The following is a 12,990-nucleotide window of genomic DNA, read 5'->3' on the forward strand; positions in this document are numbered from 1 at the left end:
TTTGGAGTTACAGGAATTCGAAGGCCCATTCAGAAAAAATAAAATCTCACAATGGTCTGGCAAATGATATCCAAACGATATCACACTTATGGATAAGCGCAAGGTTAAAAAACAGGTCAATTGGATGGAAGGACTGGTGTTTCGATCCAATCAATACAATACGCTGATTGTAAGTGATATACTCTTGGGATGTGGCCCTGGTTTGTTGCCAAAATAAAAAAAAATCTTGTTGTATTCTGATGTGGTTGCGGTGTTCCAATCAGGGTGTTTATATTGTTTCAACTTTAATTAGTTGTACGATTGATGTTGGTGTCGCATTGACTGGGGGGTGGGTGGGTGGGTGGGGGCAAGGGTTATACTTTGGTGTCTCTTGGTGACATATCTTGGCGCAACTAGTGTGTGTTCGGCGTGTGTTTCAATTCATAGGGTAGGCATCAAATAGGATATACGCTGCGCCGGATGTTCTTTCGTGTGTTTAATTGATTCTTTCGTGTGTGTATTGGGTGGTGGTGGGGGGGGGGGATAAGCTTTGGTGTGTGTAAGTGTTTCTTTGATTTTCTTTTCATTCTCTTGTATTGGAATATTCTCCCAAATGCAGGAAAACACAGTTCATTTAGCCCACTCGAATCAGAAGGTGAAGGTGTTGCTGTTGGAAATATTGTTAAAATTACCCCTAGCAATGGGGTGGCGGTATCATTGAAGCTGTCTACCAGGCTTGATGCATAAAGAGATGATGATATCAGTTGCGACCTCAGATCATGGATATGTAGATATTGGAGAGTAGTTCCAGTTCAAAAAATGCCCTTATTGGGTGATGGGATAGCCGTAAAGCCATTTGTCGGTGTTACTGGTCATGGATTGTCTGCTCCACAAAATTTGGTCTCAAGGAAGCCTTAAACTCTTGAGTATATTAAGGCAATTCCAAAATTGATTCCTTCACTCGCTTCTTCCTCAAATTCTGTGGCTGTTGTCTTTTCGTGAGCCCCAGCGATACACCATTTCATGTCGGTCATCAAATGGTATGAGTAATTGGCCTTAAAATAAAGGCCGGTATTCAATGTTGGATGTTGATGCTGTCTTTCTCCTAGATATTCTCTTCATTGGACACTAGGTACCTCTTTCAGACATTTAGATATTACACACCAGGTGTTTTGGTGTTGCTTTTAAATTCATATTTATTTTCTCTTTGTCCTTATGTATATGTAGTCTATTTCCTCTAACTGTCCCCGCTCCTAGCTAGTTCTTTCTAATATATATATTTCAAAAAAAAAAAAAAAATTAGAACTTAAAAATTTTCTTTTAGGAAACTATTTGATTTGTATGATTTTTTTTTTTTTTTCCGATTTGAATTATTAGATTTTCGTAGTCAAACATCCAAAACAACGAATTTTTATATATAAAAAAATTCATAGATGACATACAGTTTCGCATATAATCACAAGGGAAAATGATGACCATTTTGCTCAATTTTCATTTTTTATAGTTATATTGTGAAAAACTTTTAAAAAACAACTATTCTGGCCATTTTCTTCTAAGCTAATAGCCTAATACTTATATTTTCAAATATATTAATAATTAATAAATAAGTTATAAATGCTGACCAAACGATTCACTTATTTTCGGGTCTTTTTTAATAATTCTAACATATATTAAATATAAATATAATATCGAGTAAATCAAGTAAAAGATAAGGAGACACTAAATTTACGGAATTTAAGTACGTCAGATTTGGAGCTTTACGCCTTTACTATATAAGTGCTTAAGAAATCAGGAAAACAATCAATGCACAACAAACAACAATAATGGTCTCCTTCATCCATTGGCTTCCGTTCTTGTTGATTCTCGCCGATGCCCGGAGACCTCACATTCCGAAAACCTTCAATGTCATGTCTTATGGTGCACGTCCCGATCGAATCACCGATAACAGCATGGTATATACATTCTTGATTCCGATTCCTCACTTCATCATCATTTCAATATAATCCTTATCAAGTTCTTCAGATTTCCACTTGATTTACACCTGTGAAATTCTCCGATCTGTTTTCGTTAGGCATTTCTTCGCGCATGGAAGGATGCTTGTGAGCAAGACGGCGGAGGTAGGGTTTGGATCCCGAGAGGTGAGTACAAGCTTGATTCCGTCGTGTTCGTCGGACCTTGTAAGGGACCTGTAGATTTTATTATCAGGGGATTGCTTGAAGCTTCAACTGATCCATCTAAGTTTTTCGTTGATCACTGGATCGCTTTCAAGTATGTCGATCAGTTGGTGGTCCGAGGCGGCGGTTATTTGCTTGGTAACGGCCGTTCAGCATGGCGGTTCAATGACTGCGCCACCAATTCCCGTTGCAAACCACTTCCCGTCGTAAGTCCATCCATTTTTTTCCTGATTAAAACTGTAATCATGTTGCAAATCTGGAATCCGAAAAGAGTAGTGATATTAATTTCTAAGCTCGATTCATTTGACCATTAAAAATAGTTTGTAACGGATGTTAAAGTTCATGGTCATGAAGAAAGTTGAACGTCATACAATTGTAACTAAAGTCACGTTCATATCAATTTCATTCTGATATGTTTTTTTTCTTTAACTTGTAACAGACGATGCGATTTGATTTTGTGTCTAACTCAAAAGTAAACTACATCCACTCAATCGACAGCAAAAACGCTCATTTCAATCTATTCGCATGCCACAACATGAACATGAGCCATATTCGGATCCTTGCTCCAGCCACCAGCCCAAACACCGATGGAATCCACATCGGGAGCTCAAGCAAAATCAAGATCACAAAGAGTCTCATAAGCACCGGTGATGATTGCATATCAATGATTGCAGGTAGCAAAGACATCATGGTTTCAGAGGTTCATTGTGGGCCCGGACATGGGTTTAGCATCGGTAGCCTAGGTGGGTCCCACAATGAAGAACACGTAAATGGTATATATATACAAAATTCCACTTTAAGAGGTACTCAAAATGGATTAAGAATCAAAACATGGGCACCCTCTCCTCCTAGCCTCGCTTCTGATTTTACTTTTGAAGACATCATCATGGAAAATGTCAATAACCCTATTTTCATCGACCAACAATATTGTCCCCAGCCTCCTTGCAACGGCCAGGTAAATGTTATTATTACTGTTACTATACAATATTATTGAACTGTTATGTAAGCTACCTAGCAGACAGTTGGCTGTCTATCTGACGGGGTTTGTGATGTTTGTTTTGTAGGCGCAATCGAATGTTCAAATAAGGAATGTGACATTTAGAAAAGTGCATGGTACATCGAGTTCTAAGATTGCAGTTAAAATACAATGTAGCAAACACGTGCCATGTGAAGGTGTCAACCTCGTGAATATTAACTTGGAATATCGTGGGCCAGAGGGTCCTGTGTCTTCATCTTGCTTGAACGTTAAAGGGAAATCATATGGTCGACAACTTCCAGCGGGGTGTTTATAGCAAATTAAAGTTTCCTTGTTTTTTTTTTTTTTTTTAAAGAAAGCCTGAAGATGTTTAAATTTAGCTTTGTGTAAATGAAACTTTGGAGGATTTTGTAATGGGATTTCCTTGTTTTTCTTTTTTAATCTTGTTTGGCTTTTTCCTTTTTTGTATTTCAAACACATTATTTGAACATTCGTAGATCATTGTGGGACCCGTGAAGTGTTTGGATAACGACGCCTTTTTTTAAGATTGGTTGGGTCTGGTCATCATGCTACCACTGTTTCGCGCCTGAAACGTGAAGAATTTACTTTTTAACCTAAAGAAATTAATAGTGTCGATTATTAACATAATATTGTGTGGACGTGTGGACAATGTTATTTTATAAGAATTACTAAAAGAAAAAGTTATTTACCGATGTGAATACGTTAAACATCACACAACTATTGTCATTTTCATGTATTTCGCTAATTCTTATTCATTTTTGTTTTCACATTTCGTTTTTCACTCATTTTTATTCTTACAGAACACGACTCAATAAACATTCTGACAACATTATGACAGAATAAGAATAATAAAAAAATAGTCTATAATAACCTTATAGACGATTTAATTAGTGAGAATACATGATAATGACAATAGTTATGCCAGATTGAGCATATTCACATTATCAAACAACATATTTTCTTTGTCAATCTCACAGAATAGCAATGTCTACAAGTCCGCACAAAGGATGTCTATCCACATTTGAACCTAACTCTCTCTTTCTCTCTCTCTCTCTCTCTCTCTCTCTCTCTCTCTATATATATATATATATATATATATATATATATATATATATATATATATATATATATACACACACACACACATGTAGGCACTTATTAGGATTTAATCATATTTTTTATATGTGACATTTGTTTGTGTGACATTTTTATCTGTATGAAATATTCGTTTGTGTGATAGTTAAGCTTAATGCATAGGGATGAACTTTATGTTATTGTTATTTGTATGTGTATGTGTGTGTGTGTGTCTATATATATATATATATATATATATATATATATATATATATATATATATATATATATATACACACTCACACACATACATATAGAGGTAGGTTCATTTGTTGTAATTATCTATTGTGTGGATGTAGGAATCAATATAGGCCAATCATTTCAAAAACCTAAATAAGGATAAAATGGTAATCTTACCTATAACCTTACAATCACCGATCCGTTTCGTCTTCTCAACTTAACCCAAAACCACAACAGTCATCGGACACCACGACCACCACAACCACAATAACCCCTAAACTACGTGAGATCTGGTTTTTAATTGAGGGTTTTCAAACCCTAAAATCACCATCAGATTCTAAAGATTCTAAGTTCAAACGATTATGAAGATTGGCTGCTAATGAGAATCATGCATCTCTATCAATACCAAAATCGCCATCATATTCCCTGGCTTTGGCATCTATTGCCTTCTATGCCATCTAAACAGACCGCGGTGCATTGAAATTCTTGAATTCTGATATCGTATCCATAAATATCCACTTTAATCATCGATCTCCGCTTACCTACTACTTTCTTTTTCCGCCTCAAATAGATTGCAATTAGGATTATCAACTTGGGTGAGAACCACCGACGTCTCCAGCAAAACTGATTTGTCAAACTTTCTGATTCGTATCTTCTCCTCCTTTAAATTTATCGGGTTATTTATCTATTTATTTTTATTCCACAAGAAATCAATGGCAGTCAAGTTTCGCCCACTTTATCTCGTTTTCAGGTCATGGTCACGACTTACAGATAAATACAACCAATGATACTTTTCTCTTCCCTTCACGTTTCTGCTATGATATGTCATATCATAATAAAGATATTCCTGAATAGGTTGTTGAAGAATTCAAAGGAAATAATGGTAATTCCATGGATAAAGAGGTGTCCCCATTACATGTGAAGCAGTTTGAGTTGTATCCAAGCCTTGACATTGTTAAAAATGATAACTTAGTTGTTAAATGTTGTATAACTAATAAGAACCCAATAACCATGGATATGAGCACCCCTTACAACCAAGTTTAAGCTTTGTTTAAATTACAAGATAGTTGCTCTTGATGGTAAAGATCCTGATCATATTGTAGAGTTATGCAATGAGGTGCGATGTGTGAAATCATTATTTTCATTGAAGCTAAAATAACATTTCATATTGCATCAGGTTGTCCAAGAAGACTGGAGTCGCATCTACAGATTGCAACGGATCATCAATTTCTTCCATTATATTGTTATTCTTTAAGAATGTATTCTTCAAGAATGCATTCTTTAAGAATGTATTGTACATACATGTAAAAGAAAGGGCGGGTTTGATCAACAGAAAAAGTAGAAGGATTGAAAAACAACTGAGAAAGGATGGTTTTAATTGTAAAAGGTGTTGAAGAATCATATCCTATCAGTTTTACTGTTAAGGTAAATGGGGATACATAGTGTCAACATGTGAGAAGTAGAAAAAATATTCTTTCAGAATGGATTAGCAATATATTTTGTCAGAATGGATTAGCAACAATACTCTCTCATAATGGATTAGTGTTTTACTTAAATTTCAATGTTTTTATTTGATTTTTAACCATTATCAATTTTATTCTTTAAGAATAAATATAATTATTAATTATTATTGATCGTATTCTTTCAAAATGAATGTAATTTATGTTTATAGTTGTATTCTTTAATAATGAATATAATTACTGATTCTAAAATAACTAAATTCGTTGAATATAAAATATGTATTCATTAAAAATTATTAATCTTGATAATATATGTTTATAGTATTCTGTCATAATATAATATTTTTTTCAAGATACTCATAAACACATTCTTTTAGAATGTTCAAATTCATATAATTATTATCCATAAAAAAATAGATTCTTAAAGTTAAGAGAATTAATAATTTCCTAAAATTTCTGAGTTTCCTTTTGTAAATTTATCTTAATTGACAAAACTACCCTTATAAAGAACTTAGATGGTATTTTCAATTATCTTTAATGCAATAATATTTATTAATTACTTTCTTAAAATAACTAAAATAATTGGTCCACTATCAATCCTACATCTACACAACAGATAGTTAGAACAAAATAACCTAACCTTATATATATATATATATATATATATATATATATATATATATATATATATATATATATATATATATATATATATATATATATTTCACCTAATATTTTAACGTTTTGAGCTATGTATCGATACAAATGAACATAAAATGTGCTTATGATGTTTGGAATTGATATTTTTTAGATTTATATGTTGCTAAGCAGAAAGGAAGAAAAATGGAGAGGATAAAGTGTTGGATCTATATATACTCAATAATCATTTTAGAATTATATTGTAAATAACATATGATCCTATAGGGTCACAATGATAACAATTTGACACAAATATAAATGTTTATAAGAATTTTATTCTTAGTAAAGATTTAATAACTCTTGTAATTAAATGGAAATTAATATTTTATGAAAATGATAATTTCCAAATTTTTATTTAATTCATATGGTCTGAATTAATTAATTTATAACACTTATATCATTTACAAGATAAATGTATTTATAAAGTGTACGTGTATATATTACTTAAGCTTAAAGGTAAGATCAAATAAAAGGTTTACATATAATTGATAAAGTATCAATTTTATATAAAATGGAAGAGTATATTTGTTATATTTATATAAAAGTTATGCATAATAGATAAGGTATCAAATTATATAAAAGGAATAGTGTATGTTTTATATTTTATAAAAGTTACGTTTATATAAAAGATACACATTGGCTTGGAGTGTTAAACATTCCATTTTCTATTCTAAAACCATGGAAATACATAAAGGATTGTCCACAGCTTGTTAACTTGGTTAAAATACTAGGCGCACACTCTTACAATGACCATACTTGCATGTGATGGAAGTATGGGTCTTAAAGCATGTGTATGATAGTATTTAAAGAAGTGACGCTTTCATTTTCACTAGCTTTTGGTCTCTTTCTTTTTGTCCAAAAATCACAAGAACATACACGATCTTTTCTCTCTTACTTTTGAAGCTAGTGTGTGAAGTCATAAGAATGTCACTCCTTTAAGAAAAAAATTGTTTTGTGCTTAAGGGCTTAAGAGGTTCTTGATACAAGGTTAAACGAGCATTCACTGGGTCTTAATTTTGTTGGTGGATACATTATAGAAGAGTTCTACTTTGATCTATTTGTCATCTACTTCAACTCCCCAATTGTCAAGTGAGATCAAATGCTCCATAGGTTGTCTTTTAAACATTTATGTGTTATTTATAATATTTCTAGTTCATGTAAATGTATCCTTGGTGGTTTTGTTAAAATGGTTGTAACATCATGGTTTCCAGGTATTTACCCTTTTAACCTTGTTGTGATAATTTTTGGCACTTTGGTCCAAACGTCAGGCGTTTGAAATAGGACGCTAGGTGTTTAAATGTCAAAAGTTCTATGATAGACGCCAGGAGTTTTCATGCAGACACCAAACCCTAATTTTTAGGGTTTGCACCCTATTTAAAGAACATTATGTCCTCAAACCCCTTCACTACTCCAGCCTCCATCCTCATTTTGAAAACCCTAAGTGTGTACGAGAGTTTGAAGACTTGGTTCATCTTCTTGGTATCATTTAGTGTTCTTGATAAGAGAAGGAAGATCTTTGGAGTATTGTGGTTGCTCTCTAGCTTATGGATCTTGACATCTTGCAGAATCATTTTGAGGTATAAAGTTCAGATCTTGATGCCTCCTTTATTATATATTGATTTAGGGCTAGTTTATGTTCTTTTTGGTCCTAAAGAATTGATCTTTGTGAGTTTGGAATGCTCCAGAGGTTTGGATTGTCCTTTCAAATATAATAGTGAGTCTAGAATCATAAAAATTCAATCTTGGGTCTTCATAAGCTTCCATGCACGAGTTTTGGAGCCTTAAAGTTGATTTTGAGTTAGGATCTTGGTGTTGGGCTCATTGTAGCCATACATGGCCATAAAGTTTGCAACTTTATGGCTTTAGATGTTCCATTGTGATTGGATCTGAAGTTTGGACATGAGATCTTAAGCCATTAAGATATAGGTTTGGAAGTTGGTAATCAACGAGCAAACGCCAGGCGTCATAGGGTGGAACGCCAGGTGTTCTCAGCAGAAGCACAATGGATCGATTTTGGGCCTTAGGCCGTTACGGGTTTTGCGCTTAGTTTAGTTAGGCTTGTATATTAAGGGAAAATGGTCTTTTTTCCTCATCATGATGAGGAATGGACTAGACCATGGGTTTAGGTTAAACCCTAATTATTGTTTAGGTTTGTTTTGGTTTTTGTTTAGCGTGAGGAGCAGTGTTAGCCGCAGATCGAGTGTTGTTTCAATTATCATCAGTAGAGGTGAGTTTTCCTCACTGTACTTATGGGTCGAAGGTACCAAGGTTGGCCCATTGGATTGATATCCTGTTATACATTGATATGCTGAGTATGGAATAAATCTGCATGATTATATGCTAGTTGCTGATATGCTTAGTATGGTAGATCTGTAGGACTATCTGTGATTCTGTCTGCATGATATACTGTATATGTTTGTTATATGTTATATGTCAACATATTCTGGTGGGTTGAGGTTGTATTTCTTGATGTTTGTCCAAGGGTTGATTCTGTCTATTGATGGCTTCCAGAATCAACCCTTGAGGTTTGTCCAATGGCCTAAATGCAGAGAAGGTACATTTGAACAAGACAGGTTGTGGAACTGCTTCTGTGATGGCATAAAAGGCACCAAAAAGTGGATGAGTGGGAAGAAACTTGATCGTGATCTTGATATAATCACTGTAGCTTTCATGATCGTCAAAAATGCCTCTGTAGTTGCTTGTTGCTATGGAAGGAGTGAGATCCTTGATCGTTGATCCCGATCCAGTAGGTTTAGCAGAGCAAGATGCCTTGGATTGTTTCTTTGAGACTCCTGATTTCACCATTGTTGCAGAAAAGGTTTTGAAGAACTTGCACAGAAAGTGTTTTTGCAAGAAGGTGAAGAAGGAGAAGATCGTCTATAAGAGTTCAGAAAGCGTAAAGCTTTCTTGGGGAAGAAGAGGGGTTTTTATACCTCGGATTTCAAAAAGATTAACATTCATTTAATAAAATATGTAAAAACCTTTGAGTTTTTATCTTTATCGATTTAAAACAAATTGAATCAAAAACATGTTTTCCGGGAAAAGAGGGGCATTTAATGTTGTTGCATGTACATGATGATGCGCCGTATAATCGTGGGGTGAAAACGTTTTCATCCGTTGAATAAAGTGGGGAAGTGGAAAGGATGTGACCCCAACAGTTGCTTGATAGGATTGGCTAAGTAAAAGGGGATTTTCAAAAAAGATTTATTTTAAGGAAAATCAGCATGTTTATCCTTTAACCAAAAATAGGCCTGGTTATGAAAAGTATTTTGAAGAGTAACCGTTTTTCATGTGCGACAAATTGAATGTAGAAGAATGTTTAACATTCATTAAGTAGCACAATATGAAATTTAATGCGTCTGAGGCAAGATGACTTCGGGTTGTTTGATGAATCAGCGGGAGATGATACTGAAGAGTGTCCTCATCACGAAGATTATAAATACAAAGAAATAAAGAGACCCGAGGAGTAAATAGACCATAAATGGTATTATGTAAACAGAGCACACCGAGGAGTAACTTATGAAGAATGAACTACATCAATTATTCTAGAGATGGCAAAGGTAAGTAAAATCTTTCAAGAATTTGTTTTGATAAAAGAAAAGAAGCAATTTTACTCACAACCGAAGACTATGAGGTCTTCGTTCATTACCCTTTCAAGAAATTGAGCGTCTGGATTCATCATTCCTAACATTTCAAAAATTCCATTCAATTTTGTAGAATCAAGTGCCTTGGCGAAAACATCAACAATTTCCTCATGAGTTGGAACAAAAATTAATTCAATGTTACATTTGAGGATATGGTCCTTGATGAAGTGATACCGTAGCTCTATGTGTTTCATCTTCAAGTGGTGAATAGGATTGTGTGAAATGGCTATTGCACTCTCTAAATCACAGTAGATGGGTACCCGTAGTCCAAAAGTTGTGTCTTCATCCAGAGGACCTGAGAGCAGCAACTGGCTGTGGCCACATATTCAACATCTACGGTGGAGAGGGAAACACAATTATGTTTCCTTGACGACCAACTTACTAATCTTCCACCTAGAAACTGACATCCTCCCGAGGTGCTCTTTCGATCAAGTCTACACCCTGCATGATCTGCGTTAGTGAACGCCTGCAGACTGAAGTCGTTTCCTGCTGGATACTAGAGACCTAAGGCCTTACTCCCTTTGAGATACCTGGAAATCTACTTGGTTGCGGTTAAGTGAGATACTTTGGGATCAGACTGGTATCTAGCACATAAACTCGTGGTGAAGACTATATCGGGTCTACTTGCAGTGAGGTACATCAATGAACCAATCATTCCTCGGTATATCTTATAATCAACTGAATCTCGGGTAGGGTCAGCTGAGATCTTATACCCGAAGGCCATGGGGACCTTTTCTGAGGAGCAATTATCCAGTGAAAATTTCTTTAACAACTCACTTGTATATTTTTATTGATGGATGAAAATTCCTTGAGCTACCTGTTTGACCTGAAGACCTAGAAAGAAATTAATCTCTCTATTCGTTCTCATTTGGAATTTGTTGGTCGTGAGCTTGGAAAAATCATCCACCATTCCTTGATCAGTTGAGCCGAAAATGATATCATCCACATAGATTTGAATGAGCATCAAGTGTTTATCATTTACTCGTCTGAAAAGAGTATGATCTATTACACCTCGTTTGTACCCGGAGTTGACAAGAAACTATGAAAGAGTCTCATACCAAGCCCTAGGTGACTGCTTTAACCCGTAGATCGTTTTCTCCAGCTTATAACAATGGTTGGGAAACTCTAAACTTTCGAAGCCTGGAGGTTGTAGCAAATACATTTCTTCTTTTAGTTCACCATTAAGAAAAGCACTCGTCACATCCATTTGATGGATCTTGATGTTCTTATGAGTTTCATACGCTAGAAAAATATGTATGGCTTCCATCCTTGCAACTGGTGCATATGTTTCATCATAGTCAACACCCTTTAGTTGACTATACCCTTTTGCAACCAAACGAGCCTTGTTGCGAACCACCGCACCTGATTCATCTAATTTTTTCTTGTAAACATATCTGGTTCCGACTACAGTGTGGCCTTTAGGCTTCTTGTAACACTTGAATCTCAATATGTTTCATTATTTCCCCTTGTGTATTTATAAGTTGCATTTTGGTCCTTGTGTAGTATGTGGGGCGTACCACATGGTACGCTTGGTGTACAAGTTATGAAGCAAGTACGCGGTGAGTACCACATGGTACACCTAGCGTACTCATGTGAGGCCATGACCGGATTCCAGACACGTACGCGGGGTGTACATCCATGTACTCGGGGCGTACGTGTGATTTAATGAAAACCCTAATTTCAGGGTTGGACACTATATAAACACATTTGTGGCTCGTAAAACCCTCATTTCTCAATGTCCACTAACCTCATAGTCTCATGCACGAAACCCTAAATCGCTCCTTTACGTTGAGCTCATTGTGTCCATTTTGGTGTGTTTTTGTCCATAATCAAGAACTAGAAGCTTGGTGCAAGATTGTTGATCAAGGAAGAGCTTGTGGATCTTGATTCTCTACTTTATTTCAAGCTTGTTTGAGGTAAAAAAGCTATGAACTTTCCCATTAGAAGTTTAGATCTAGTTTATATGAGTTTTGGACCCTTTTTGGCCCCATGAATGAGATCTAGTGGTTTGATACCACTCCAGGAGCTATGAGTTGCCACTCTTGGTGTTTCTAAGGTTCAAGGTCCATAAATTTGGCACCTTTTGGGCTTAGAATCACCCATGCATGAGATTATGTCCATTTAGTGAAAGTAAAGTGCTATATCTTGATTTTGGGTCCTTTTGGGGCATGAAAAGTCACCAAGTCAGTGACTTTATGGTTCTAGATGCTTATTAGGGTTTAGATCTATGGTTTGGACCCTGGTCTTAAGCATTAAGAGCTTAAAGTGGGTTTTGGCTTAATGGGTGAGTACGCTAGGCTTTCAAGTCTATACGCGCATCGTACAAGCCTTTTTGTGTGTACGCTTAGCGTACAGTTGAGTACGCCCCGCGTACTTAGTCTGTTGGGTATTATATTTTGGGCTTCGATATTGGGCCTTTCTTTTGGAATTAGACGTTTTCATTCTTGTTGGGCCATCTGAGTGAAAGTGTTTTGGACCAAGAGAAAGGATGGGCTTTAGGGTAAGGCCCATGTAAGGGTTTGAGGCCCAATTTGGAAAATTGGGCCATAAGTGGGCCTTGGATGATTAATTGGTTTTTGGGCCTTTTATATTGTGAGTTTGGGCCTTAGTCTTGGACCAAACTAGGTGAGGGGTAAAATGGTCTTTTTAAACCCAGTATGGATTGGAACCCAAATGTTAACTGTATGATATTTTGTATTGATATCTCGGGGATTCGTCGGACC

The 12,990-nt window shown here is 35.5% G+C and overlaps 1 protein-coding gene across 1 annotated transcript; it reads left to right on the plus strand.

Moving 5' to 3' along the window:
• Positions 1–1,797: 1,797 nt before the first annotated feature.
• On the plus strand, positions 1,798–3,570 carry LOC145168826 (exopolygalacturonase-like). Its single transcript, XM_079087502.1, has 4 exons — positions 1,798–1,931; positions 2,051–2,359; positions 2,593–3,108; positions 3,218–3,570. Exons 1-4 carry the CDS (start codon positions 1,803–1,805, stop codon positions 3,443–3,445), a joined length of 1,182 nt encoding a protein of 393 aa, XP_078943628.1. The 5' UTR covers positions 1,798–1,802; the 3' UTR covers positions 3,446–3,570.
• The last annotated feature ends 9,420 nt before the right edge of the window (positions 3,571–12,990 follow it).

The sequence above is a fragment of the Lactuca virosa genome, chromosome 4, assembly GCF_052849685.1.
Source record: "Lactuca virosa cultivar CGN04683 chromosome 4, Lactuca_virosa_CGN04683_v6, whole genome shotgun sequence".
In the NCBI taxonomy this organism is placed as follows: Eukaryota; Viridiplantae; Streptophyta; class Magnoliopsida; order Asterales; family Asteraceae; genus Lactuca; species Lactuca virosa.

Excerpts from the sequence above, each read along its gene's own strand:
- LOC145168826 (XM_079087502.1), top strand. The coding sequence starts at position 1,803 with ATGGTCTCCTTCATCCATTGGCTTCCGTTCTTGTTGATTCTCGCCGAT. Across the intron at positions 1,932-2,050 it reads GAATCACCGATAACAGCATG|GCATTTCTTCGCGCATGGAA; the intron begins GTATATACATTC and ends TGTTTTCGTTAG. Across the intron at positions 2,360-2,592 it reads GTTGCAAACCACTTCCCGTC|ACGATGCGATTTGATTTTGT; the intron begins GTAAGTCCATCC and ends AACTTGTAACAG.